Source organism: Mya arenaria, chromosome 6 (assembly GCF_026914265.1).
Source record: "Mya arenaria isolate MELC-2E11 chromosome 6, ASM2691426v1".
NCBI classification, from domain to species: Eukaryota; Metazoa; Mollusca; class Bivalvia; order Myida; family Myidae; genus Mya; species Mya arenaria.
The window spans coordinates 61,991,897-62,019,207 of record NC_069127.1 but is presented as its reverse complement, the minus strand read 5'-3'; the positions used below and the strand labels follow the sequence as shown (position 1 = coordinate 62,019,207).

The 27,311-nt window shown below is 34.7% G+C and overlaps 1 protein-coding gene across 1 annotated transcript; it reads left to right on the top strand.

Moving 5' to 3' along the window:
- The first annotated feature begins 553 nt into the window (after window positions 1-553).
- LOC128239100 (uncharacterized) lies at window positions 554-21,583 on the top strand. Its single transcript, XM_052955565.1, has 13 exons — window positions 554-929; window positions 2,729-2,888; window positions 3,361-3,531; window positions 3,761-3,852; window positions 4,934-5,028; window positions 5,401-5,567; window positions 6,781-6,996; window positions 7,423-7,648; window positions 15,895-15,984; window positions 16,226-16,434; window positions 16,795-16,998; window positions 19,129-19,303; window positions 21,154-21,583. Exons 1-13 carry the CDS (start codon window positions 631-633, stop codon window positions 21,246-21,248), a joined length of 2,199 nt encoding a protein of 732 aa, XP_052811525.1. The 5' UTR covers window positions 554-630; the 3' UTR covers window positions 21,249-21,583.
- Window positions 21,584-27,311: the final 5,728 nt, after the last annotated feature.

Sequence of the window (27,311 nt, the reverse complement as noted above, 5' to 3'; positions counted from 1 at the left end):
TATTTATATGTGTGTTTATATTTTCTATATTTTTGTCAAGAAACTGTTACATAACATGTTTACGACAATAAACATTTCTGTCTGTCTGTCTGTCTTCCACTAACCCATCTTTAATAATCTGCCGCCTGTTTTCACGCCAGAGTGAACGCGCTAATTAGCTAGATGGCCACAAGTTCAATTATGACATAGTGACCTGTATATTCAATATCGTGTCAGACTGGTATTGATCTATATGCACGTAGCTTTATTTAAAATATGATTATTAAGAAAATATTGAGGCCGCGGCCCCAGCGGCCCCAGCTCCTACGCGCCAGGGGGAGGGAGGGTTGATGTCAGCCTCCTTCAAACGGGTGTGACTAAAATAGGCTATATATATTATTTTCGCGAAAATAGCCTATTTTAGTCATACCTGTTAGAAGGAGGCTAGCTGACATCAACCCTTTCCTCCCCTCATCCTCATTGCTTTTCTATGGTTATTGATAATTGTGAACTAGCTGTATTGGTCCGCTATCTGTACGGCAAACAGAAATGAGATCACATGATAATCATGTGATGTAAACATTGAAAATGGCGGAAATTGTACATGAATGTCACTTTAACTAGAATCGTCCGAAATATAATTAAATCAACATGATTAGACTTATTTTATTCATTTCAATATTGTTTTCGTTTGTAGTGACAGACTTTCCATTCAGGAATGTATCTTTGCCGTTTGATCAGAGGGTGGATGACGTAGTTTCTCGACTTACAATTAAGGAAATTATCGAGCAGATGTCTCGGGGAGGTGGTGGGGGTGATGGGGGTCCTGTCTTGCCCATAGAAAGACTCGGTATTGGGAAGTATTGGTGGTCGACTGAATGTGTACATGGAGATGCTGTAGCCAACACAACGGCTTTCCCGCAGTCGATCGGGTTGTCTGCCATGTTTAAGTGTGTTTCTTTCAACATCTTTACTTTCTTTTAAATCCCTGTTTTATTTGTTAAGACTGTACAAGAGAAGTTGTATTAACACAAAGTCATGCCAATTGGAGGAAGATTTTCTCCTGTTTACTTGTACTCTTTATGCACCATACAATTGTAACCACGCCCGGCTCCTCCAGGTCCAGGGAATAGCGGGAACCCAGGTAAGCGGGGACAAACTGCTGCTTAAATCCCCAATAATGCCCCCACACCCCAGGGACCATAGGTAAGGACCATTCCTCCCTTTGTTTGGCGCGAAGACAAAATCACCGCATTCACCCAGCACTGCGGGGCCACCTGGAAGGTAAGAACATGGCCCATTTCCCCGGCTATCCCCTGTATACACCCAGACCTGGGGTGGGGGGTCCGTGGTAACAATTGACTGGTGCATTATATATATGTGCGTATGTACTAATTATCAATCAATAATCAGTTAGGTCCACAACATGTATGAACCCATCAAATTTTGAATATTGGCTAGAATATTGATTGTTTTTGATAAATGAGTTTTAAATAGTTGATACTGGCATGAATTAATGATAAAACTGTGCTATTATACAGTGCCATCAAGGCTGGGAATTGAACCAGGGTCACCTAGCAGGGCTTTTTCTATAGTACCCACGGGTCCGACTATCGGACCCATTCCCAAAGCAAAATATAAGATATTTTTCCCAATCTTCAGAAAAAAATCCCAATCCAAAAAAAAAAAAATATATATTTTTTTTTTTTTTTTTTTTTTTTTTAGAAATTCTTTTTACCTATACTGGTTCATTTTCAACATCCTAATAAATTATGTGATGTGAAGATTTTTTGGTAATTGAACTCAGAAATCATTGATTTTCATCACATTCAGTGATGAGTATGAAATATTATCTGTCATGATTTATTGCAATAGATATTTACACCCCAAGGATTGATATTTCAGCCATTGTGGGTCTTTTAAAGGGAAAATAAAGTAATATTAAATCATTTCCTAATTCACAGGAGACTAGACAGCTTTTTGTTTTCACTGTAAAATTTCCCAATTTCCGCATTTTCACGACGCAAAATTTCCCAAAATGTCTAGGGTCTTTTTCCCAAAATGGGCAGAAAAAGCCCTGCCTAGGCTACTAGCAAGTGCACCAATCACTAATTTTTTAATTTAATTAATATCGACCATAACCATTTACAAGTGTTTTACCAATCTACAAATGCCAATGAAAATTTGTTAATTGTATTTTACATAATGTTCATTGTACATGTATGTTCCTATTTATGATACATTAACAAGTTTATATAGTATTAAAGGGGTCGGCAATAGTTTGAATAATATTTTTGAAAAATATTCAAGCTATAAGTTTTGAGTACGTACATTTGTATACATCAATAAGACTTCAAATATGTTATGTCCAATAGCAACATTCATCACTTACCACATGTTAACCAATTTTGAGATAATTTTCATCGGCACAATTTCTTGAATTTGGAATATTTTCCATACATGTACAAAAGATTCCCATAACACCCTTTGCTCAGGTAGTGTATGGGGTAAGGTAAAAACAGATTCACATTTGGAAATCTTTTTCTGTACCAGGTTTTAGAGCACATTTCAGGAAGACTTAGTACAAATGTAAAAATCAGTTAAAATATTTTGAACATGTGTCAAACAAGCTTCAGTACCTTGATATAATGTACTTGATTTTTCTAAAATATTTGTCACAAGTGTTGCATACGATGTATAAATATGTAATCTAAATCAACAATCTGTTAAACAAAGCTGTATGTTTCAGCCCCAGTCTTTTGAATGAAGTTGCTAGTGCAATATCCATAGAAGTACGGGCAAAAAACAATGACTACGTAAAAAGAGGTATCTTCACATCACACACAGGACTAAGCTGTTTCAGCCCAGTTATCAACATAATGAGGCATCCATTATGGGGTCGAAATCAGGTAAACACTTTAGACTGAACAGTTTATGTCCAAGTCTCAAAGAGGTTAGTTTTGCATACAAATATTTTTTATGTTTTATTTATATTTAACAACTACTTATATTGTATTTGGAATGTAATAACATTGAATCAGGTTTTGGCTATGCCAATCTTACAGTAGCTTGCATATCTTTGTGAAGTTGTGAGAATGTATCTCTTTTTGTTGTTAGACCATTTTATACAGTTACATTCCAAATAATAAATTCAATGATATGGAAATCACTAGCGGATCCAGGGAGGTGGGGGCACCTAGCACGTGTCCACCAAAAATCTTCCAAGTTCTGTTCTGTCCGGGAGGGGCACAAGTCAAAAGGTAACCACCCTAGTATATACACCCCCTTCAACCTTAAAATCCTGGATCCGCCCTTGGTAGTTATAATCATGACTAATATACAAGTTTTCCTAATGATTTTTAAAGGATTTCATTTATTCAGGAAACATATGGAGAGGATCCTTACATGTCAGGAATTTTGGCGCGTGCATTTGTTACAGGTCTTATAGGTGATAATAAGCGTTATTACAGAGCCAATGCAGTTTGCAAACATTTCGATGCATACAATGGCCCTGAAGATCTTCCACAGTCGAGGCTTAGTTTTAATGCTCAGGTATAACACCAGGTTAAATCTTTTTATGTATATATATACAATAACATGTACGTGGTTTGATACATTTAAAATGTTTTTCATGCCCTTCTTTAAATGAACATCACAATATTAAAGTACACTGCACTGCACTTTTCCAGTTTATTAAATAAGTACCATTTCTAATTTACATACAATGAACTTGTTTATTTGAAATATACTCCATGTTTTTATTTATTTTTACTCTTACAAGGTTGCGGACAGAGATCTGTTTTCCACATTTCTACCCCAGTTTAAAGACTGTATTGACAGTGGAGCCCTTGGGGTGATGTGCAGCTATAACAGGTGCAATACATTTTACTTATGGGGAATGTTACAGTACATTTATTAAACATTTTTTTTTATTTTTATAAAAAACGAGACTAGGCACTTATGCAAACACATAAAACTATTATTTGTACTGTAATATGCAGACCATAAGATAATGCTTTTTTACTGAAGTATGCAGACGTGTAAGGCTATGCTCTTGTACTGAAGTATGCAGACGTGTAAGGCTTTGCTCTTGTACTGAAGTATGCAGACGTGTAAGGCTATGCTCTTGTACTGAAGTATGCAGACGTGTAAGGCTTTGCTCTTGTACTGAAGTATGCAGACGTGTAAGGCTTTGCTCTTGTACTGAAGTATGCAGACGTGTAAGGCTTTGCTCTTGTACTGAAGTATGCAGACGTGTAAGGCTTTGCTCTTGTACTGAAGTATGCAGACGTGTAAGGCTTTGCTCTTGTACTGAAGTATGCAGACGTGTAAGGCTTTGCTCTTGTACTGAAGTATGCAGACGTGTAAGGCTTTGCTCTTGTACTGAAGTATGCAGACGTGTAAGGCTTTGCTCTTGTACTGAAGTATGCAGACGTGTAAGGCTATGCTCTTGTACTGAAGTATGCAGACGTGTAAGGCTATGCTCTTGTACTGAAGTATGCAGACGTGTAAGGCTATGCTCTTGTACTGAAGTATGCAGACGTGTAAGGCTATGCTCTTGTACTGAAGTATGCAGACGTGTAAGGCTATGCTCTTGTACTGAAGTATGCAGACGTGTAAGGCTTTGCTCTTGTACTGAAGTATGCAGACGTGTAAGGCTTTGCTCTTGTACTGAAGTATGCAGACGTGTAAGGCTTTGCTCTTGTACTGAAGTATGCAGACATGTAAGGCTTTGCTCTTGTACTGAAGTATGCAGACGTGTAAGGCTTTGCTCATGTACTGAAGTATGCAGACGTATAAGACTTTGCAGACATATAAGACTATGGTCTTGAACTGTAATATGCATACACATAAGAGTATGTTTTTAAACTGGTATTACAATCATTGCAGTATATACATATATTTTTTATATAAATGTGTGTTTTTTTTCCATAATTTAATGTCACTTTTCCAGTTTGAATGGGATCCCAGCTTGCGCTAACAAAAGACTTCTGACCGACATTTTACGGAAAAATTGGAACTTTACAGGATTTGTCATCAGTGATTCAGGTCAGATCGGTTCATTTAACAGTTTAGGACGTATCTTTACTACAGTGGCTTCTGTGTCTATTAATTACTTCATTTGTACTTAAATTTGTAGTCACTTTAAGAACATTCCTTGTACAAAACACTATTATGTTATTTGGTATTGGACATAGGATATCGTAAATTATAATATTGTAAATTATATGATAACAAGTATAATAATATATTATATACATGTCAATAAACAAATGATTTATGATTAGTCTTATCTGTCCTGACATTGAGAATAATTTTATCATCTGCGGTTTTTTTTCACAACCGTATGCCATTTTAACTTACTGAAAATTATTTTTTAGTGACTATACACTTAGTGAAGAAATCAACTATTTTTTTCAGGAGCTCTCGAATTTATCATCTTGAACCATAGATATACTTTAAACATTGAGGATGCGGCAGTTATGTCAGTTACAGCAGGTGTTAATCTTGAACTGCACGCAGGACAGCTTGAAAGAGGCGTTTTTGATTGGCTGAATGAAGCTGTTTCTGATGGAAAAGTTTCTGAGGTAAGCACTAGCTTCAATAATGGTCTGATGTTCAGCTTTTTTTAAACAATACAATAAACAAACAAGTTATCAACAAAGGGAAACAACTCATACGAACATAATCAATTAGGCTACTACCATTTCTTGACATGAATGCGAGATTTACTTCCCCTGCATCATCACCAAAGCTACCATTATTTTTATATTGCATCTTAAACACATCTCGAGCAGTTTTAGCCCCGAGGAATTAACAGTATTATCCATTGAAAACCTGTATGGGATACTGCACATAAAATCGTTGTTATCATCCTTGTATATATAATGTTTATAATACCTTGTATCGGACAAAATATCCGTTCTATTGCCACATCTCGCATTTAACTCACCAATTACTGAAACAACACCAACTTCGGAGTATTTGCAAATATTTTGTTCTATTATTTCAGAAAAGGCAATATCGTGCAATGCACAATATATCGAGTTATATGGTGGTATATAAACAAAGCATGTAAATACATCATTATCGAAACCAAAATAATCTTTACAAAGTTTTATCCATAAAATACCATTTTGATCAATATGTTCAACAGAGATACCATTTTAAAGGTGGTCCCCATAAAATAAACATATTCCTCCATGCCCTTGTTTAGATTTATTTAATAAACTCTCCTTTCTAGGTACCCAAATTGAATCATAGCAAGCTTAGATTGATCCTGTTATTATAGATTTAAGAAGTTTTGAGAAATTTGGGCCTGGTCATATAGTACAATTCTAATCGTGATTGAATGTAGAACTTCAATTTATATAAATTTGTGTCCTATAACAAGCAAACTGAGGCTTGATTTTAAAAGCAAGCAGGTTTTTTTGCCATATATATACATGCATTTACATTTTGTATCAATATTATTAAATGTATTTAGTTCATAAAAATAAACTGTACAGCACGTACAATACATATATCATCCTAATAATTGAGGAGATAGCTTAAGTCTAATGCTATATCTCTCCTTTAATTATTGAACTTCTTGATTTCAGACTGTTTGGATGACTGATGGAATTTAAAATAATATTCTGATCTCTTTGGATATATTCAATAGCTGTCATCAGGATACATGTATAAGAAAACATGTTTAGGAAGGATGCTTTTGTATTATCCCAGTATGTTCATACATGTGTAAGTTGTAACACAATAGCTGTACATCTACGACATGACTTAGATTTGTTTTTATTACAGGACCTGCTAAGAGAGAGGGTCAAGCCGTTATTCTACACCAGAATGAGGCTGGGCGAGTTTGACCCGCCCTCCTTGAATCCATATCTAAAAATAGATCTATCAGTCATACAAAGTCCCGCCCACAGAGAACTAGCTACAAAAGCAGCCATGCAATCATTTGTTCTTCTGAAGAATGAAGGTCTCTTACCTTTGAGGAAAACAGTTGATACACTAGCTGTAAGCGGTATTTAATCTAAGGACGGTAACAATTCATAACATTATTTTAGTAACCAATGAGTTTTCTCTCCTATTGTGATTTGTCTCTCGTTCGTCTGATTGGCTTTGACCGTGTGCTATCATGCAAGGCCATAGTTTGATAATTGACTTCTGGGCATGTCTCTGATGTTTCAATAGATATATTACTTTTAGTTAATTAAACTGAGGATGAGGTTGCTTTTGGAGAATATGGTTAGAGACTATGCCATTGTTTTTATGCCGTGATCACATCGGAGGAATTTTATTTTTGTTAAATATTGACTTCTCTAAAAGCAAAGTCGGCATATAAATAACTGTGTTGAAAATGGGACCATTTATGTTATTGACATTTTGAAATATCCGTTATTACTACTGTTGTTTGTTTCAAACACAATCCGACATGTTCAGATCGTAGGTCCATTTGCGGACAACCCAGTGCAACAGACGGGTAACTATGCCCCCGGGCTAGATCCCCTTTACACGAGCACGGTGAAATCAGGCCTGAAAGGATTGGGGAAGAACGTGGTTGTTGAAACAGGGTGCAAGGATAGTACGCTATGTCTTCACTATGAAGGCCAGAAAGTGCAGGATGCTGTTAGAAACGCCGATTTGGTTGTCGTCTGCTTAGGAACAGGTAATTCGTTTATATCATATTTCTTGCAAATATCGGCATTAAATGAGTACGAGTCTCAATCAGTATCATTCAGCACACAATGTAACTATATCCCCATTGGAAATTATTGAAAACATCAACGTTCTCATCATTTATTGATACAATACAAGTGGACAGCAATATGAGGCTCACAGTGCAGTATATCCATTTTGGCCTACTAGGATTGAGCACGGCGAAATAGTAGATCAAAATGAATCTTCTGCCCATTGAGTTCCATATTTAACTTTTTACTATACCAGGTAATGCTTTTGTGAACCTACTTTTTCACGATGCTCAATGCTAGTAATCTCAAACTGGATTCACATTTCGGTAAACCTATATAGCATACTATTATCATACTACTCTCATGCTCATTAATATACTTTAGATGTTAACCTCACCTGTCACTAATTATTTTTCCCATTGAACATTCAAGTTTTTTTTGTAAAAGTATACTGTCTTAATCTTTCACTTTTGTTACCGTTTCTATTTTAAGCTTGACTGTTCGAAGAATAAGGAGGGCTTTACTACTCGCCCCGGCGTCGGTGTCGGCGTCAGTGTCGGCGTAGGCATCCGGTTAAAGTTTTAGGGCAAGTTGGCCTCATTTATAGCGTCAATATACAAACGGTTTAAAAAAAATGCATAATTTTTTTAACTTAAATATAAAAATCTGCGATCTGATTTTTGTCAGCCGTCTTTCATAACTGGTTTCCATGGATTTTCGCAAAAATTGGCTCTTTCCAAGACAAAAAATAAAAAAGGTGTTAAAACGTTCAATCTGTGAGTGCAGATTTAAAAACAGAAAATAAAAGTCATTTTTTCAAATCACTTATAAAAATTAGTTGCTGCGTATAGAAAGCGTTAATGTAAGCATATCTTGTAATTTTGGGACAAATTGGCTTTAGTAACAGCAACACCAATATTTGCATTAGGTGCTGGTATTACTCCTGCAGGTATTTTTGTGCTTTTGTTTTCAAAAAATTAAATCGAAATTTAAAATAAATATATTATTGAAATCTTACGCACTCAGGAAAAGTCGATTGAAAAGGATATTGACAAAAAGGAAATAATGAAATCGGTTTTTGATTTAATATTAGAACTAGAAACAAGCATATAATGTAGCGACACTTGAAATATATATTAAAGAATATAAACTAAATGTGTATGGAGAACATAAATAGTGTATACAACTATTTTATGAGCTTTAATGTAAATGGGTGAAATACTTTCCTTTATGTTATTTCACTGATAAAACTCCATATTTCATCGAAAAGCATAAAAGAAAAATCTCAGAAAAATCCAATATATTAAACAATATCAATTAATGCAATTGCAAGAAATAAGTCTCCATATTGTTCCATCTTTTTAGCTCACCTGAGCACAAGGTGAGCTATTGTGGTCGATCTATGTCCGGTGTCTGTCGTCCGTCATCCGTCGTTCAGCGTCAACAATTGCTTATAAATGTCATCTTCTTCTAAACCACTTGGACAATCTTAATGAAACTTTATAGGAATGATCCTTGGTTGGTGCTCTTTCAAAATTGATCATAGAAATAAATTACATGCAGAACTTTGGTTGCCATGGCAACCTGAAGGAAAAAACTACAAAACTTCTCTTAACAAAAACCATGAGGCCTAGAGTTTAGATAATTGCTATGTAACATTGTCTAGTAGTTGTCTATCAAGTTTGTTCAAATTATGCCACTGGAGTCAAAATTGGCCCCACAGTTCATTATAAATACATTGTGTTAAAATCTTGATAGTTATGTAAAGTTTTCTCTCGAAGCAGGGCAGCAAACCTGGCTATATGGTCTCCCTTTCTGTTGAGGAGCGCACTGTCTATTTATAGTTTTTGTGTCGCCTGAAAAGACGACATATAAGGGTTACTTTTGTCGGCGGCGTCGGCGTCGGCGGCGTCCGCGTCCCATTTTCGCTTGTCCGGGGTATATCTCCTAAACTATTAGTGGTATCAACTTGAAACTTCATATGTAGATAGATCTAATTGAGGGCAAGTGCAGTGCACAAGAACTGTTACTCTTGCTTCCATATTTTTAGAGTTATTGCTCTTTGTTATTTTTCATGCTTAAAGTTTTGTCCGGGGCATATCTTGTAGAATATAAGAGTTATCAACTTGAAACTTCATATGTATATAGATCTCATGGAGGGCAAGTGCAGTGCACAATAACAGTAACTCTTGCTTTCTTAGTTTTAAAATTATTGCCCTTTGTTAATTTTCATGCTTAAAGTTTTGTCCGGGGCATATCTTGAAGAATATAAGAGGTATCAACTTGAAACTTCATAGCTAGATAGATCTCATTGAGGGCAAGTGCAGTGCACAATAACAGTAACTCTTGCTTTCTTAGTTTTAAAGTTATTGCCCTTTGTTAATTTTCATGCTTAAAGTTTTGTCCGGGGCATATCTTGAAGAATATAAGAGGTATCAACTTGAAACTTCATAGCTAGATATATCTCATTGAGGGCAAGTGCCGTGCACAAAACAGTAACTCTTGCTTTCTTAGTTTTAAAGTTATTGCCCTTTGTTAATTTTCATGCTTAAAGTTTTGTCCGGGGTATATCTTGAAGAATATAAGAGGTATCAACTTGAAACTTCATAGCTAGATAGATCTCATTGAGAGCAAGTGCAGTGCACAATAACAGTAACTCTTGCTTTCTTAGTTTTAAAGTTATTGCCCTTTGTTAATTTTCATGCTTAAAGTTTTGTCCGGGGCATATCTTGAAGAATATAAGAGGTATCAACTTGAAACTTCATAGCTAGATATATCTCATTGAGGGCAAGTGCAGTGCACAAAACAGTAACTCTTGCTTTCTTAGTTTTAAAGTTATTGCCCTTTGTTAATTTTCATGCTTAAAGTTTTGTCCGGGGCATATCTTGAAGAATATAAGAGGTATCAACTTGAAACTTCATAGCTAGATATATCTCATTGAGGGCAAGTGCAGTGCACAAGAACCGTTACTCTTGCTGCCATATTTTTAGAGTTATATCTTGAAGAATATAAGAGGTATCAACTTGAAACTTCATAGCTAGATATATCTCATTGAGGGCAAGTGCAGTGCACAATAACAGTAACTCTTGATTTCTTAGTTTTAAAGTTATTGCCCTTTGTTAATTTTCATGCTTAAAGTTTTGTCCGGGGTATATCTTGAAGAATATAAGAGGTATCAACTTGAAACTTCATAGCTAGATAGATCTCATTGAGGGCAAGTGCAGTGCACAAGAACCGTTACTCTTGCTGCCATATTTTTAGAGTTATTGCCGTTTGTTAATTTTCTTGCTTAGGTTTTGTCCGTAAACTATAGGAGGTTTCAACCTGAAACTTATTCCGTAGGTATATCTGATTGAGGGTTCAAATGCCACCTACACTTGAAAGTTAAATGGCAACATCATTGTCTATAAATGAATAAAATGCCAATCTAACAGCTATAATGTCGACAGTAAATAATTCGTCAGCCGACACATCCGACTCGCGGAGTTCTAGTTCTATTTTTAGTAACAAGGGATTAAATGTTATATTTTCCTAATTCTTCAAATTAGTCACATCTTAGGCAATAATTGTTCTTTTTATAGGTTTATAGGTTAGGAAATATTATATCTCTTTATTTTCTAGAAGAATTTTATTTTTACCCAATGATGAATTTAATAATTTGACTTTTCCATTAAACTACAGGTAGACCATTGTAATTTGCAATCTTATCTTTTACGTGGGTAGTGAATACACCTTATATAAACAAGACTTTAACGCTTTAACATAATTGGAAATCCATGTTGTGGTGGATGGAAATTGAGACTTTGTTTCTTAGGCTTTTCATAGTGTAGTTTTATCAAATCCTCATAGTTTATAGCAGTTATATATTTTATTTGATGGTGCGCTGTCCGTCGTATGTGTGTTCGCTCTGGGGTCAAAACTCGCTATGCCAAAAGGTTTCCTGTGGACTTATCGAAAATCTTCTCTTCTGACACCGCCCCTTGGGTTAAATTCGCTCCAACCCTTTTTGACATACTGTCTTATTTTTGAAACTACAGCGATGAAATTTTGACCATTTTCACGATTCTGCAAACAAATAAAAATATCAGAGTGAGGAATCACGTGACTTCAACGGGGTTCTCACATGTGTCATCACGGTTCAAAACCGATGTTACAAGCAAGAAAGTGACAGTAATTCCTAAACTTTTTTGAGAGAAAATATAAGAAAATATGTCTTTGCCTATAAAAGACTATGCTAATTTCTGCATCTACAAGTGTGAAATATTTTAGATTTGCTTGTATTTTAACGTTGCAATCCTTGGCCAAAAGTTCAACTCGGCGGAATTTTGTAGATCGATGCAACGCTGTGTGCGCCGTGATTCTTTGTTTTGTACACATTTCTTAGTCATTAGTAATAGTTCAGGAATCAGACATGCGTTTAAAATGTAGTTTTGCTCATTACTTTCATAAAACGAATTGTTCGTTAAACATTATTTTAGTTTTTTTCAATAAATATCTATTTTTCAAGAAATGCTGTTGTAAACGTGAGTGTTATATGTGCTGCCGTTAACGTGAACTTCTTCTCTAAATACAACTGACTATGTTTAATCTGTATGCTTAACAAGCTTATCATAACATGCTTATTTTATTCTATTTTATAGTTTGTATTGCTCTCTCATTTGTGACGAGAATGTATACAACCTAAAACTCTTATTCATGGTATGAATTTACATCAATTTGATCGATTTGAAAACGTTCAATTTATGTTGCCTGAATGCCATCAAAGGTAGACTTCCAAATACTCATTGTCCCTCTGTAGTTTCACCAAATGTTTACAAAGATGGATAAATTAAATGGATGAAGTAATAGATAGTATTATAAATAATGGCATGTTGCTTTACCAGGAAATTTTACTAGGTCTGAATTAAGCTTGTAAAAGTATTCATAGCTTGTCCTGACCAAGTGTCAAACGTTGTGCTAAACCCACCAGTGCTAAATACTATTCCTAGATAAATAAATTTATTCACAATTTCAAACTCAAGCCCTTGATACGAACATATTAAATTTCGCCTAATGTTTCAGCCTTTTTAAAAAACTATTACCTTTGTTTTATTTGCATTTACACTAATATTTATGTGAAAAACGTTATATCTATAACAGTAATCTCTTAACAACAACAGGTCATTTTGCAACTCACTTTTAGATTCTGATAAAATAGACTGCCCTAAATACGTTTCCTTTTTGAAAACAAAACTACAGCTATTTTACAAGTTGTAGTTGCACAAAGGCCATGCCAAACCACAGTAGAATAGAATTATGTTTATGTAAACAACAACATGACTATACTTATGTAATATGCAAACATATAATATATCAAAGAAATTGTTATTGCATCCACTACATCCATAACTTAAAAGGTTTGAAATCTTACATTATGAGCGCGACGTTTTGAATCATTTCACTCAAAGGGTTTGGCTTATATCATGAAAAAGAAATAAGTAGTTTATAATGACGTCACATACAAATAAAATGGATTCAACCAGCAACACTTGTAATCATTTATTTCTTCTATTCAATAGTTTAATGATTAAGTGTACATAAGCACGTAGTTCAGTCATTTCTTGACTGTTGACTTTCTTTTACCGGGGGATGTACATGGAGCGGAGTTGGCTGGAGTATATCTTGCCTTTCATTTGAATGTATTCATCACGGCATCATTTGAATTTATCCATCTTTTGTCAACATTTGGTGAAACATATGGGGGTTGACTCCGTCTCTTACAGAGGGGCGATGCATTTGAACGTATCACCATGACGGCTTACCTAGAACATAAATTTAACATTTTAAAATCAATCAAATGGATGGGTATACATTTATTTCATGAAAGAAATATCATTTGGAATAATAGTTCAATGTTGAATACATTATCGTCACAGTTGAGAAAGTAGTTCAAACTACTAAGATAAGCAATGTTATGAAAAGAATTAACATTAACAACAGCAGAAATAAAATTCACGTTAACAACAGCCTTTCTTGAAATATCGATATTCATTAAAAAAACTAAAATACATTTTACAAACAATTCGTTTAATGAAAGAAATTAACAAAATTAACATTTTAACATATGTATGAGTTCTTAAATATTGCTAATTACTAAGAAATGTATATAAAACAAAGACTTACGGCGCACACAGCGTTGCATCGTTCTACAAAATTCCGCCGAGTTGAACTTTTGGCCAAGGATTACCTTTAGGAATGGAGATTTTGTTAATTGAATGAAATCATTTTTGGCTGTTGAATTTCTTTCACTTTGTAACGTACATGGGACGGGTTTGGCTGAAGTGTATTTTGCCTTCCATTTTAGTGTATCTATTACTTCATCCATTTAATTTATCCATCTTTGTAAACATTTGGTGAAACTACAGAGGGCAATGAGTATTTGGAAGTCAACCTTTGATGGCATTCAGGCAACATAAATTGAACGTTTTCAAATCGATCAAATTGATGTAAATTCATACCATGAATAAGAGTTTTAGGTTGTATACATTCTCGTCACAAATGAGAGAGCAATACAAACTATAAAATAGAATAAAATAAGCATGTTATGATAAGTTTGTTAAGCATACAGATTAAACATAGTCAGCTGTATTTAGAGGAGAAGAAAGTCACGTTAACGGCAGCACATATAACATTCACGTTTACAACAGCATTTCTTGAAAAATAGATATTTATTGAAAAAACTAATATAATGTTTAACGAACAATTCGTTTTATGAAAGTAATGAGCAAAACTAACTTTTAAACGCATGTCTGATTCCTGAACTATTACTAATGACTAAGAAATGTGTACAAAACAAAGAATCACGGCGCACACAGCGTTGCATCGTTCTACAAAATTCCGTCGAGTTGAAGTTTTGGCCAAGGATTGCATCGTTAAAACACAAGCAAATCTAAAATATTTTAAACGTGTAGAAGCAGAAAATATCATTGTCTTTTATAGGCTAAGAAATATTTTCCTATCTTTTCTCTAAAAAAAAGTTATTTAGGAATTACTGTCACTTTCTTGCTTGTTTACATCGGTTTTGAACCGTGGTGACACATGTGAGAACCCCATTGAAGTCACGTGATTCCTCACCCTGAATGTTGTGGTTGGATGACCTTGACTGTGACCTGTTAGCCTACTTTCTTATTTTTAAAGCTACAGCAATGACATTTGGACCATGTGTACAGTTTTGAAAACAAATATCAATGCTGTTCTTGGATTACCTTAAATGTAACTTTTTTACCTTTCTTATTTTTAAAGTCTCTGTTTTAAAGTCTCTGTTATGAAATTTCGAGCATGTGTACAGTTTGGAAACATATATAAGTATTGACATTGTCAGTGACCTTTTAACCTACTTTCTTATTTTTCAACCTACAGTTTTGAAATTTGGACCATACATACAGCTTTGAGAACAATTATCAAGCTATATTGATTACAAAAGTTAAACACGTTTACTCAGGGGAGCGATATAGGGCCATCATGGCCCTCTTGTTTAAATCAATTATTTCTTTTTTTCATTTTCTTATTTTCCTCTGCATTTTCCCTCATAATATGACCTGTCTCCTCTATAATTAAGGAGCTATAATACATTTTTTATGTTAAAGTACGTTAATGAGCATGAGATTAGTATGATAGTTATATGCAACATGGGGTTCACAGAGAAGCTAATCCAGTTTGAGTTTACTCAAGTATTGAGCGTCGTGAAATAGTAGATTCACGAAAGCAATACATAGTATAGTAGCAAGTTAAATTTGGAACTCAATCGACAGAAGATTTATTTTGATCTACTATTTCGCGGTGCTCAGTCTTAGTAGGTCAAAATGGATATACTGCGCTGTGAGTCCCATATTGCATACTACTTGTAGGATTGTTGTGTCAATAAATGATCAGAACGTTGACGTTTTGTTGTGATCAATTCCAGTAGGTAAACATGGATCTACTGAGCTGTGTACCCAATATTGCATACTACAGCATTATAATCTGCTATTTCGCGGTGCTTAATTTTAGTAGGTCAAAATGGATCTACTATATGCTGTAAGCCCTTTATTGCATACAAATGATACAATCACCTTATTTGTATTGATCCTCGTTTAAACATATATTCTGGAGTACTTTAACTAAGGAAATATCTAAGGAAACACAACAATATCTCTTTTGAAATATAATAATTTTAGTAATTATTTTCAATTTTATTTGTTGCAAGGCATTGCCATAGAAACGGAAGATTTTGACAGGAATAACATGCTTCTCCCGGGATACCAGTTGCGACTCCTTCAAGATGCAGTCAACTTTGGTAGGTGTTTTTAGTTGGAATGTGAAAATGTCTTTAACCAGAGCTCGCTGTTTTCATACGAAGGATGCATTTTCTGTTTCCCAGAAATCAATGTAGAATCAAAGCTTACATTTTTGATATAGAGAACTTTTAAATCACAAAATTCAATAGTGAAATTTATGAACTACGTAGGGTAGAAGGTAGCATTCACAAACTTAATGAATATTTATAATATTTTTCTGCAAACAACTATCGATTACAGCTCATGGGAAGGTCATCTTGCTCCTATTCAGTGCGGGGCCGCTCGATATCCGATGGGCAGCCCATAATCCAGGCGTATGGGCAATTATTCACTGTTTCTTTCCTGCTCAGGCGACAGGGGTGGCTTTGTATAATGTCCTTATTAACAAAACCCCCGATGGAAACCCAGCTGGTCGACTACCGTTTACATGGTACAGCTCTGATGAACAGGTATTAATTTGGTCCATTGTTGACAATTAGTAAAAATGTTGGAACAGTGACCAAACCAAGCGCCTGCATTTTTGCAAGATTACCAGTCATAGTGGATATAATTAATTTGGCAATATGATGTCGACATTTTATTCATTTTATATATGGTTTAAAAAGCTGTCTGTGTTGTTGATTAAGATAAAAAGAACGGAAGTAACTCGGATTCTAAAATCAGAAAATGCGAGCACATACGCCATTTTGTAGTTTGCAAATATGTTGTTATGTCTATGAGTTTTCTTTCAATAGAGTTGCATTTTGAATGAATTTGTACTAATCATTATACTTTATACATTAATCTTACCAATTAATGCATTTTTAAAGGTACCATCAATGGTTGATTACAGCATGAAAAACAAGACTTACCGATATTTTGACGGCGATCCTCTGTACCCATTTGGTTACGGATTGTCGTACACCAAGTTCCGCTACAGTAATCTCAGCTTGACACCTATGCGAGTGAAAGCAGGAAGTAATGTGACTGCAACTTTTGACATTACAAATGTTGGACCGATTTCAGGATTAGAGGTAAAAGAGCCAAAACACTATACATTTTTATTATTCGGCTTTTTGAATTATGAACTATGAGACGACGTTGTTTGAAGGGTCATTTTTGGCTCTTTTGAGTTTATTTGTTCATATACAGGAATGAAAATGTAAATAAAATCCTAGCCAACTATGCGTAGCTAATAACGAAAACTGTCTACAATTTTGATAATGTAGCTTTGCGAAAAAAACTCCTACCACTCAAAATGTCGCAATCAAGATAATATATGCTATACAAATTGCACTTGCATAAAAGTACCATGTTGCACCTTCGACACAGTAGCTGAGTATGGATCAAGAGGTACAGAGAAAACGATTTAATAAAAAATAATCTCGTCTATTTTTGTTTACCTAGGTTGGATATTGTGATAGGGTGATTGTTTGTCGACGTCCGTCGTTAACCTGCGCATTCAAACAAATTATCCTCCCAAACCTGGGACCATGCTGAATTCTGGTTGCCATGTCAACCGAAAGAGTAAAAACCCTTTGGAAATCTTCTTTTCAGAAACCGCTGGCCCGATTTCGAAATAATTTCACAGAAATATTCCTAAAGTGATCCTATATAAAATTCCTTCAGCTCCTGTTGATTCGTTAAAAACATGACTGCCATAATAACGGGGCTTCTTTTCATAATACAGTAGAAACTCGTTGGCTCGATATCCAAGGGACAATGAATCGGTCATCATTTTATCATGTTCGAGTCAACGAGGAAATCGAACCAAGCGATATCGAGTCAAAATACTGTATTTACAGTTCCGCCGCCCTTTAATTTTGGCCAACGTACAACCTATTATTACTAAATTAGGTGTCCTAGAAATAGGACGGTTGTATTTTGCGACAGTTAGTACTCTTGTCGTTGTTATATTTTTATTTATAAAACGTACTAACGTTATATTTTAATTTATATACGAGCTTATGGGTTAAAATTTTAAAGACAAGGATTCATTGTACAGATTTTATATCAGTATATGTCACCAGAAAGCGCTGCAAAGCTTTGGAAAGCTTAATATTTAGTTATTGTACTACAAGCCTTTGCAAAAGTTGGCTTTTGGGCCGATTGTTCAGAACTTTGTTAAAGTAAACAATAGATTACCGACCTCGTTGTTAACTTTTATACGTTAAATGTGTGTGCACATATTTAATATAAACACGTTTGGTGGGTGACCCAATTACCGTAAGACACTGTCACCATCTATTGGAGTGCAATAAACAATAACAGATCCATTCATGTATTAGATTCACTATTTTTTGTTTATACTTTCAAAGGGCTATATTTTATTTACAATTGCATGCACAACATACATCTTTACATAATTTAAACCAGCCCAGGGTCATCCGCTATTTTGTTCATTTTATCAGAATATAAGAGGAAATATTATGATTCTGCTCACAAACATTGTACAGGGAAATAGTCAACATACGCCAAAACGTTGACTTACCGAATGCCAAAACTTACAGCAAGTAAACAAATGCACCGAAAAAATAACATAAACAAATACGCATGTGTACGCAGTGGCATTGCTATGACATTGACGGTAACTAAAAACACCTTGCATGCGTGTATGCAATAAAAGCATAGCAAACAGGTTTCAAATAACGTTCTACTGGAGATATTAGCGAAAAGTATGTGAGCAAATTTAAACACTAGCTATATAGTAGTAGTGAAACATTTTGCAAAATATACGTGTAAATCTATATTTTTTAAATACTGATTTCTATGTTACGGTAATAGATGGGCAATTTATTAAACAATTACTTAATCAAATCCTTCTATGTGTTAAACACGTGTAAGGATGAGTATTTGTTATCCAATCAATATCACTATAGACTCAAAATGAAGTAAATTGGGTAATGTACTCAAGGACCTTACAATACCCCATTCAACATTTTATGAATGAAAGGGTTCTTTTAAATTGTGAATGAAATTCCAATGAGTGATACAACCATGTAGTTGTATACATGGTGAATTAGTTGCAACATGCAATATTAAATCTTGATAGAAATACAGTAGATCAGAAGTGCTCGTATATCCGATTAACCTCCATTTGCGATTTGAAAATTAACAACGTTGATTTTTACAAAATTTTGAACAATTGACCCATTTTATTTTAGGTGTTTCAAGTATACATTTCTTGGATGAATGCCACTGTTCCGACGCCCAAATACCAGCTAGTCAACTTCAATCGAACAACATTAGCTGTTGGACAAACAAAGACATTATCAGCAGAAATAACCAACCGCCAGATGGAGGTGTATATAGATGGGAAAGGCTTTGTTATAGAACCGGGTACGTTTTTATTGTTATCATAATATATTCTTAATCTATCTGTGACCACTAAGTATATTTTGAATATTTCGAAAGTGTGATCAATTTTGCTTTGTAAATAGGCGTCGATTTCGTTAAAAAGACGTTTCTCAGAAACTTTAAGCATGAATATTTCTGTTCAAACGGCCATGGATAGATATATTTTGGTCATAGCTTTCTGATACAGTTGATTGTAGTTCGTTTAATAAGACGACCTTTTCGCATGAATAATTTTGGCTGCAACTGTCCCTTTTTCAAACGGCAAAGGTAACATAGTTTGGCCATACTATGCATTGCTTTTGTGTTTTCATTTTTCCTACCTGGTACAAATATAAAATGTAAATGAGTTCATTGTAAGAACATGTTGGATGGCTTTGGTCGGTTGATGTATCGCATAGTCCAAGCTTATAAAATCGATCGAGATGCCAAACACGACCTTTTTGCTTTCTGTTTTAAACAAAACCGAGTTAACTTTTGGTTGGATTCACACTGGGTTCTGAGCTACAATGACTCCGACAATAGATCACTTTAATTTTCATCCGATATTGTAAAGCATAATTTGAAGTATTTTCATTTAGAACTTATTTACACATCGAATCATAACTCTTACCTTTTCAACATATTGTAGCTTGTCCAGTAAAGGAATTGGACATTCGATCGCAACCATTCAAATTGTATGTGAAAGGAAAGTTACAATTTGTTTTGCGATAACGACAACGTCGAACAAATCGAACGGAGCTGTTCGACATCGTAACGCCATGTTTTTGTTTAAAGAATCATTAATAGGACTAGACACCAGATAATACAACTGTAAGGAAAGAAGAAAATCGTCAAAAACTAACATAAATTGATATCATTGTGTACATCGAATTGAATCTTATTTACTGGTGTATCACATCGCTTATGTCACATGTATCTTTTGAAATTTGTTTGCGTATTTCTCCAATTCGAATATTTTTGGGTCTGTCTTTCATGTAAAACCCAGTTAATTTGAAAACAGCGTCGACATATGTATCTGTACGTATCACGTGACTTTCACATTCAAAATATACGCACTATAAACTGGGAATTCATTATGCACTATTTTAAACGGGTCAAATTTTTCTTTGAAGCATGTAAAGTGACGTATTATCGGCCTCATTCTAGCTCATATTGACAATTCTAGGCTGGTTTCGAGGAAATACTGTCTGCCAATTTTGAACCTATCAGGCTTCTAGTCCTTTTCACTATTAAAAAGAGCTTAAGTTTAAAGATAAAACGTTTCAAACGAATTTTCTAAAACAATGTATGTTGAACAGTTTGATTTATAGATTTTGGAAATAAAGTGGACCTGTAGAAAACTAAATGAAAATATCTTAATCATATCCTGGATGATATAAGTCATCCTACGTAATGTTTCATATCATAGTGTTTGACGCACGATTAAGCAGATCAGTTTTAGTAATTAATAAAGTCAAACCAGCTAGTACATAGTTTGTAATTAACTTCAAATGAACACTTTTGTTGATGTTTTTTCGGGATAATCAATGTCGGATATCGATACTAATTCTCATTGTTAAAGACAATTTGTTTTACAAATTTGAGTGAATTTCTTACTTCAGTTTAAACTTTATTTATTTTAGAAATTTTGTATATTAACTTATGCTCAGAAACTCTTGCTGGTTCGGTGTTGCGCTAGATTGTCCGTCCGGACGCCCTGGTGAGAAGCGAGTGCGCTATCAACTGGACATTTTTTGCTTATACTATATACGTAGAAAAGAATGATTTTATATTTCTACGTGCACATTTATTTCTTTAAATACACAACACTAAATTAAAAACATCTGTTTCAGGTGAAATAGCGGTGTATGTTGGTGGCCAACTTCCTGAGCAGAAAACGAAAGTTCCTTCCAATGTCCTCAGATCTGTATTTACAATTTATCGATGACCGTATTGACATTCTGTGCACTTCTGAATCATTCCTTACGCAGTTTGCAGCTGATGACTATCGTATCTGATTATAAAATTATTTTATTCTTATTTATATGTCACAAAGTACAAATAACATGCTTATTCTTTCGGTATGGTTAAGCGAACACACACTCACGCACGCACGAATGCACGCACGTTGATGGATGTACGCGAATCTCTCTCTCACGCACACTCCTGAACGTATTAACGTATTTTATTTTTGATATTGTGTTGTTTTTGTCCATCATGTTTATGGAAATAAAAACATAATAACGATGATTTCTGTAGTTCAAATAAAGATGTAAAAGTGAATATTTTGATTTTCTTGTGTGATTATAACGATTATTTTCTGATCCGATTTTGTTTCAAATTAAATAAACAATCGGAACTACATGAGCCACCCCAGTGCTCTAAACTTTTATCTTGATCTTGTGTAAAGGGACTCGGAACAAAGGCAAACAAATACCAGAGACACATGGCGCTGTACGACATTAACATAACGTTATGGATAAAACACGGTGGAGAACCCACGTGACTTATTTGGTAAAGTGCACGGCAACAAATGTCAACAAGTCCCGATTCAGGTAAGGTTTTTAAAGATAACTTTCTTAATATTTGGAGATTTTTGTGAAATAAAGACCATAAAACCCGCATTTAAGAGCTCTATCCACGGTATTAAAGTGCTTTCTCTAACATCCTAAAGTTTTCCTGAAAATCTTGACCAACTGATTTCTCATAGTTGAAATCTAAGGAAAAGTACACGGCTTTTGACAAATCTATCGCTTTACTTCATGTTAGCCGTAAATAATTTATACACAAATCTAATTTTAAGCAAATTTTATGTATTTCATTGTTTTCAGCGTGTATTGTTTAACTTCTAGTTATTTCAAAGGTAAAAATAAACTAAAACCAAATTGATAAAGTACACGGACATTTTAGGATGATAAAGTACACGGTCATTTTAGTTTATGTTTGAAAGTAGAGTGCGGTTTACAAACTAATAGTTATATAAGCATTTTCTATTCGTGAAGTCAGAATGTATAGTGTTTAGTTTTTATTTCAGTTGTATTAATAAATTTTGCATTATAACGCACACCTAAATAACTAAATATTTAGCAATCATATTTAATGAGGAGTTGAAAGATAGTCTATGGGATAATTTAAGAGAAAGTCTGCCATTATAAGTTCAATTACTTTTAAATATGCAGATCAATACAGAATCATACATACATTTCTTCAAAAATCAGATAGTTTTACTTATAAATTATAATTTGGACCGACGGCGAATAAAACATCTCTGTAGTTAGCGGCCCGTTTGTCGTGATTATAAATTTACAATTAGTTTATACATATTTCTACATTTAAAGCATATTGTTCATTCCTTTCAGGTAACGCTGAATCTTTTATCTGGTTCAGTCTGAACAAATATTATCTGATCTACACCAGTAAAAACTGCGGTCGAACAATACAGACAGGAACTCATTGTAAAGATGAAGGCTCGGATGGGAAACAGCAAGGAGGAATGAGAGCACACTATATTACCAACTTACAGGCTAGGACTAAGGCTTGAACATCTAGATAAGAGCTGAGCATGGAATATTAGAATGTTTTATACTAAAGGCTGAAATGTGATCACAAAATAATTGTGTTTCAAAGCTTGCTGAATTATATAAGATACATGCAGTTAAGAGTTTATAGGACATCAATGGGAAAATGACAACAATGCATCTCTAAACCTTGTGAAAATGTTTTATGCTCAATCCGTTTTCATACTAATTTTACACAGCATTTTTTCAGTACTGTAAGACAAACGAACATTTTGAAAGACCAACATTTGGTAACAGTACATTTTGCTATTTATCTTTATAAAATGTTAAACTCATCAAAACGTTATTTTAACTCGGCAACAAACTGGAATGCACTTCTAACTAGACCATTGTGATCTTTCAATGTGTCCGGATTAGGTGTGTTTCGCCTTAACGTGCCTGCAGAGTCCAGATTTGAACTTGAATGCTGAGCGACACTGTAGACATTTGTGACGTGTCATTCCCCTGTGTCTAGTAGAAATCTGGTCACTGAGATTGGTCGTGTCACCCAATTTGAACCCACACACATCACAGGTTAGCTTCAATTGGCCGCTTTCGCATCTTTCGTGTATCTTCAAGTCTTGCAAATGCAGTTTTGCCACAATATTTGCAAACGTGCAACTTTGTCTCGCCGTGTTGCTGCACCTATAAAAAAGACATGTACTGTCACAAGTTAGCGAGAAATACTGGCAATGTCAGTACTTGAATATAATTTATAAAAAACACTATATTACTGCCACGCAATGAGTGTTTGATCGTGTAATCAGCATCATAAAACTAAACGACCCTGTCCACTGAAACACGGACCACATTATTATGTGAAAAACGCAACCCCTAAAAAACGTTGAAAACACAGTCAGACGACGGCAAATCTTAACCTCTATACGAGGGGAGTCATAATAAAATTATAACTGTTAGTATATTCTTATTTCTCTGCGATAAAAATAAAGCTAAAAGCTTACCTGTGTCTGTGTAAACACTTTCCCGCAAAAACGATGGCAATTGACCAGAATTCCTTCTATCGTGTTCTACTACATGTTTTTTTTTTGAAATGCCATTCCGCATTCTTTGCATAAAGTCGGAGTCTTCATATTCTGAAATGAAACAAATGTCACAAAATCATTAGTCTATCAAACAGGGATGATAAAATTCCGGATTAATCCGGAATTCCGGATTTAAGGCCTCACGGATCGATTTTGAGATTAATGTAAATCCGTTGAGTTTTTTTCTAGGGGGGAGGGGTACAGGGAGCGATTCGAACAATATGGGTACGAAAGGTGAGTTTTCCGGAAGTGTAAAGCCGGAAATTAACGAACCTATTTACGTCTTGGCAATCGAGCTATATGATTGGTTAAGATAGCATCCGGTGATTACGGAAATTACCGATGGGACTAGAAGACAGTATCCGGATGGTCGTATCCGGATATGACAGACGACGAAGACGAATAAACGGGTATTGGAAAATTGGAAAAAACAACCACCACCAACTTCTAAAAACATCGAATCGCCGATTTTAGGGGTATATTTGCCATTTATTGTTAAGTGAAATTCCCGAAACGTTTCTTTTTAAGTTAATAGAAAGTTATCAAACTGAGAATGAATTTTGCGCATGTAGCATTATTTCGGACATCCCGATTCGGATTGTGTCATAATAATCGATTTTTATTTGGCCGATTGAAGTTTACGCTGTAAACCGTTTCTTTCTTATTCTCATGTTTGAAGCATTGTTCTCAATAAGAAGTGGTGTTGACCATAAGTGGAGGTTAAAATGAAAATTGGTTTGGCTCAAATTAAAAAAAAAACCTGAAGAAATATTTTGTAGTAGTAAAATAAATTACGTAGAGGCAGTCATTTTATTTTCTATTTGAGACAGTTCAACAAAACTTCTTGAGGAGATTTAAATTCTATAGTTGTAATTTGTATTTCCCCATCCAGGTATGTTGATGGATACAAAAGTCAGGGATGAAAGACACCTTAGTCAGTGCATCCAGTTGTTCCTGTCAATGACTGACAATTCAATCCAGAGACCATGATACTTGGACTTATGGCTGAACATGCTCCCTGGCACCACAGTAGTGTGTCTTACTTAAGACACTTGCCAAGATACAAAAGCTCTCAGCGAATTAAAACTTCAAAGGTTTACAGCATCATACAAGATGACTTACGGAGTGGCTAGCCATTTCAATGATGAACATGTGGAGGAGTTAATGGATCTCGGTTTTGTTTCAACTAAGACAAGTCAACAAACACAAACAATGAGAAAACTGTTGCAGCTTTTTTTCTGCTATAGAGAAAGAAATAGTGTTGAGACATTTGGCCTCCTTAAAAATCACAAGGGCTGATTCTAAATCAATTTTCATAGAATTTGAAAGCCTGTTGAGAGACCTGAACTGCCGTGGGACAATCTAGTTTGTGTGCTACTGGACTCATGTAACACCATGAGGGGAAAAAAATCTGGCTTGAGGACCAATATACATCAATGTCCACCATGTCCACAACGGCTAAGCTGCCAAAGCATTTAAGTCCCGTTTGAATATTAATTTGAATAATATATATAATAATTAATAACATTATATTCTCATCAAATGTGCAGAAAATGGAATAAATACTCTAATGATACATAAAAATTGAATAAATACCACTTTTACAATAAACATTTGCAAGCATGATAATTGATATGTTGTTCATTATTATAAATCAAACATCCCACAGTGTAGACTGTTCATACGCAGGCATTTGATCATAGCCAGTTGAGTTTTATTGGAAGTGGACAACTGAACCAAAATGTCAGGTACTTGTCTAATGCCTGTGACTTCAGGTAAAAAAAAAGTAAATTTAACTTTGTTTAAAGACAAAGGTGTTAAACTTCACTGCTAAGATTCTTGATAATTGTTCTGATTGTGGATGTCTCATGTTGAACATGATCATATCTACCAAACCGAAAGGTGTACTCCTTGAACACTTTTCTAAGGCAAAAAAGGGTATTAGAATCCCTGAAATATGGAAAGCTTCGGGGGGCTTTGCCCCCCTTGTCCCCCCACCAGGGCTTTGCCCTGGACCCATCGGGGGCCTTAAGTGGCCCCCTGAACCCCACGCAGACATTTTCAGGATTGGCAACTTGGCTCTGTTATCATCCCTGAATTCAAATCAGCTAGCAATCGAAGACATTAAAAGTACAAAAACACTTATCTTTCTCAAAATTGACAAAATGAAGAGTTATTAAGCAGTTATGTGTTACTGTTTACCATGTATAATGAATACAAACACGTTTTACATATACGATACGAAAAAGAAGTGGAACACCCTTCACAAAAACTTCAAGCCCTTTATATGTCAATTGCGAATATATTGTTAAAATACGGGACTGAATTTTAGTGTGATAACACATGTGTCCATGATTCATGAAAATGAGCCCATCATTTAGGTGACTCCGTCGGTCTAACTGTTAAAACGCGTTCATTCTTCCATTGCATTTCTATTACAATGCGTCTTTTCAAACATGGAGCAATGTTTAATAATGAATTTGAAGAATAGAAATAATAAATAAATTTATAATAACTCGTTTTAGCACCAGTCAGTGAAATAATGAGTATATACACTGAATGTTGTAAACGACCGTGTACTTTATCAAACCTAAAATGTCCGTGTACTTTATCAATTTGGTTTTAGTTCATTTTCGCCTATGAAGTAACTATAAGAAGTTCAACAATACATGCTGAAAACTTTAAAATACATAGAATGTGCTTAAAATAAGATTTGTGTATGAATTATTTACGGCTAACATTAAGTAAAGCGATATATTTGTCAAAAGCCGTGTACTTTTCCTTAGATTTCAACTCTGAGAAATCAGTTGGTCAAGATTTTCAGGAAAACTTTAGAATATTAGAGAAAGTTCTTTATTACCGTGGATAGAGCTCTTAAATGCGGGGTTTATGGTCTTTATTTCACAAATATTCTCCAAATATTAAGAAAGTTGTCTTTAAAAACCTTACCTGAATCGAGAATTGTTGACATTTGTTGCCGTGCACTTTACCAAATAAGTCACGTGGGTTCTCCACCGTGTAAAACATCACTGGTAAATATTGGTGCAACCGCCTTTACAGTTTCAAGTCAACTCTCAACAACTTCACTTTCCATTATTTATATACTTGCATTATATGGGATATCTCAGATTACTCACAAAGTTACTATTTTTCGGAAATCTTAATAAAAAACATGATGTCTATTTCACCTGAAGGAATCTTTGTTCTGAAACATTATGGATACCTCATCAGGAGCAAACTTTATTTTATTAAACAGTATGAATATATCTCACCAGGAGGAGACTTTCTTTCTAAACATGATTGATACCTCACCAAACGCACAATTTATTCTTAAACATGATGATGGCTACCTCAACCAAAAGGCGACTCATAAACGGATATACATTTGGATTCCACCCCTTGAGCTTGTAT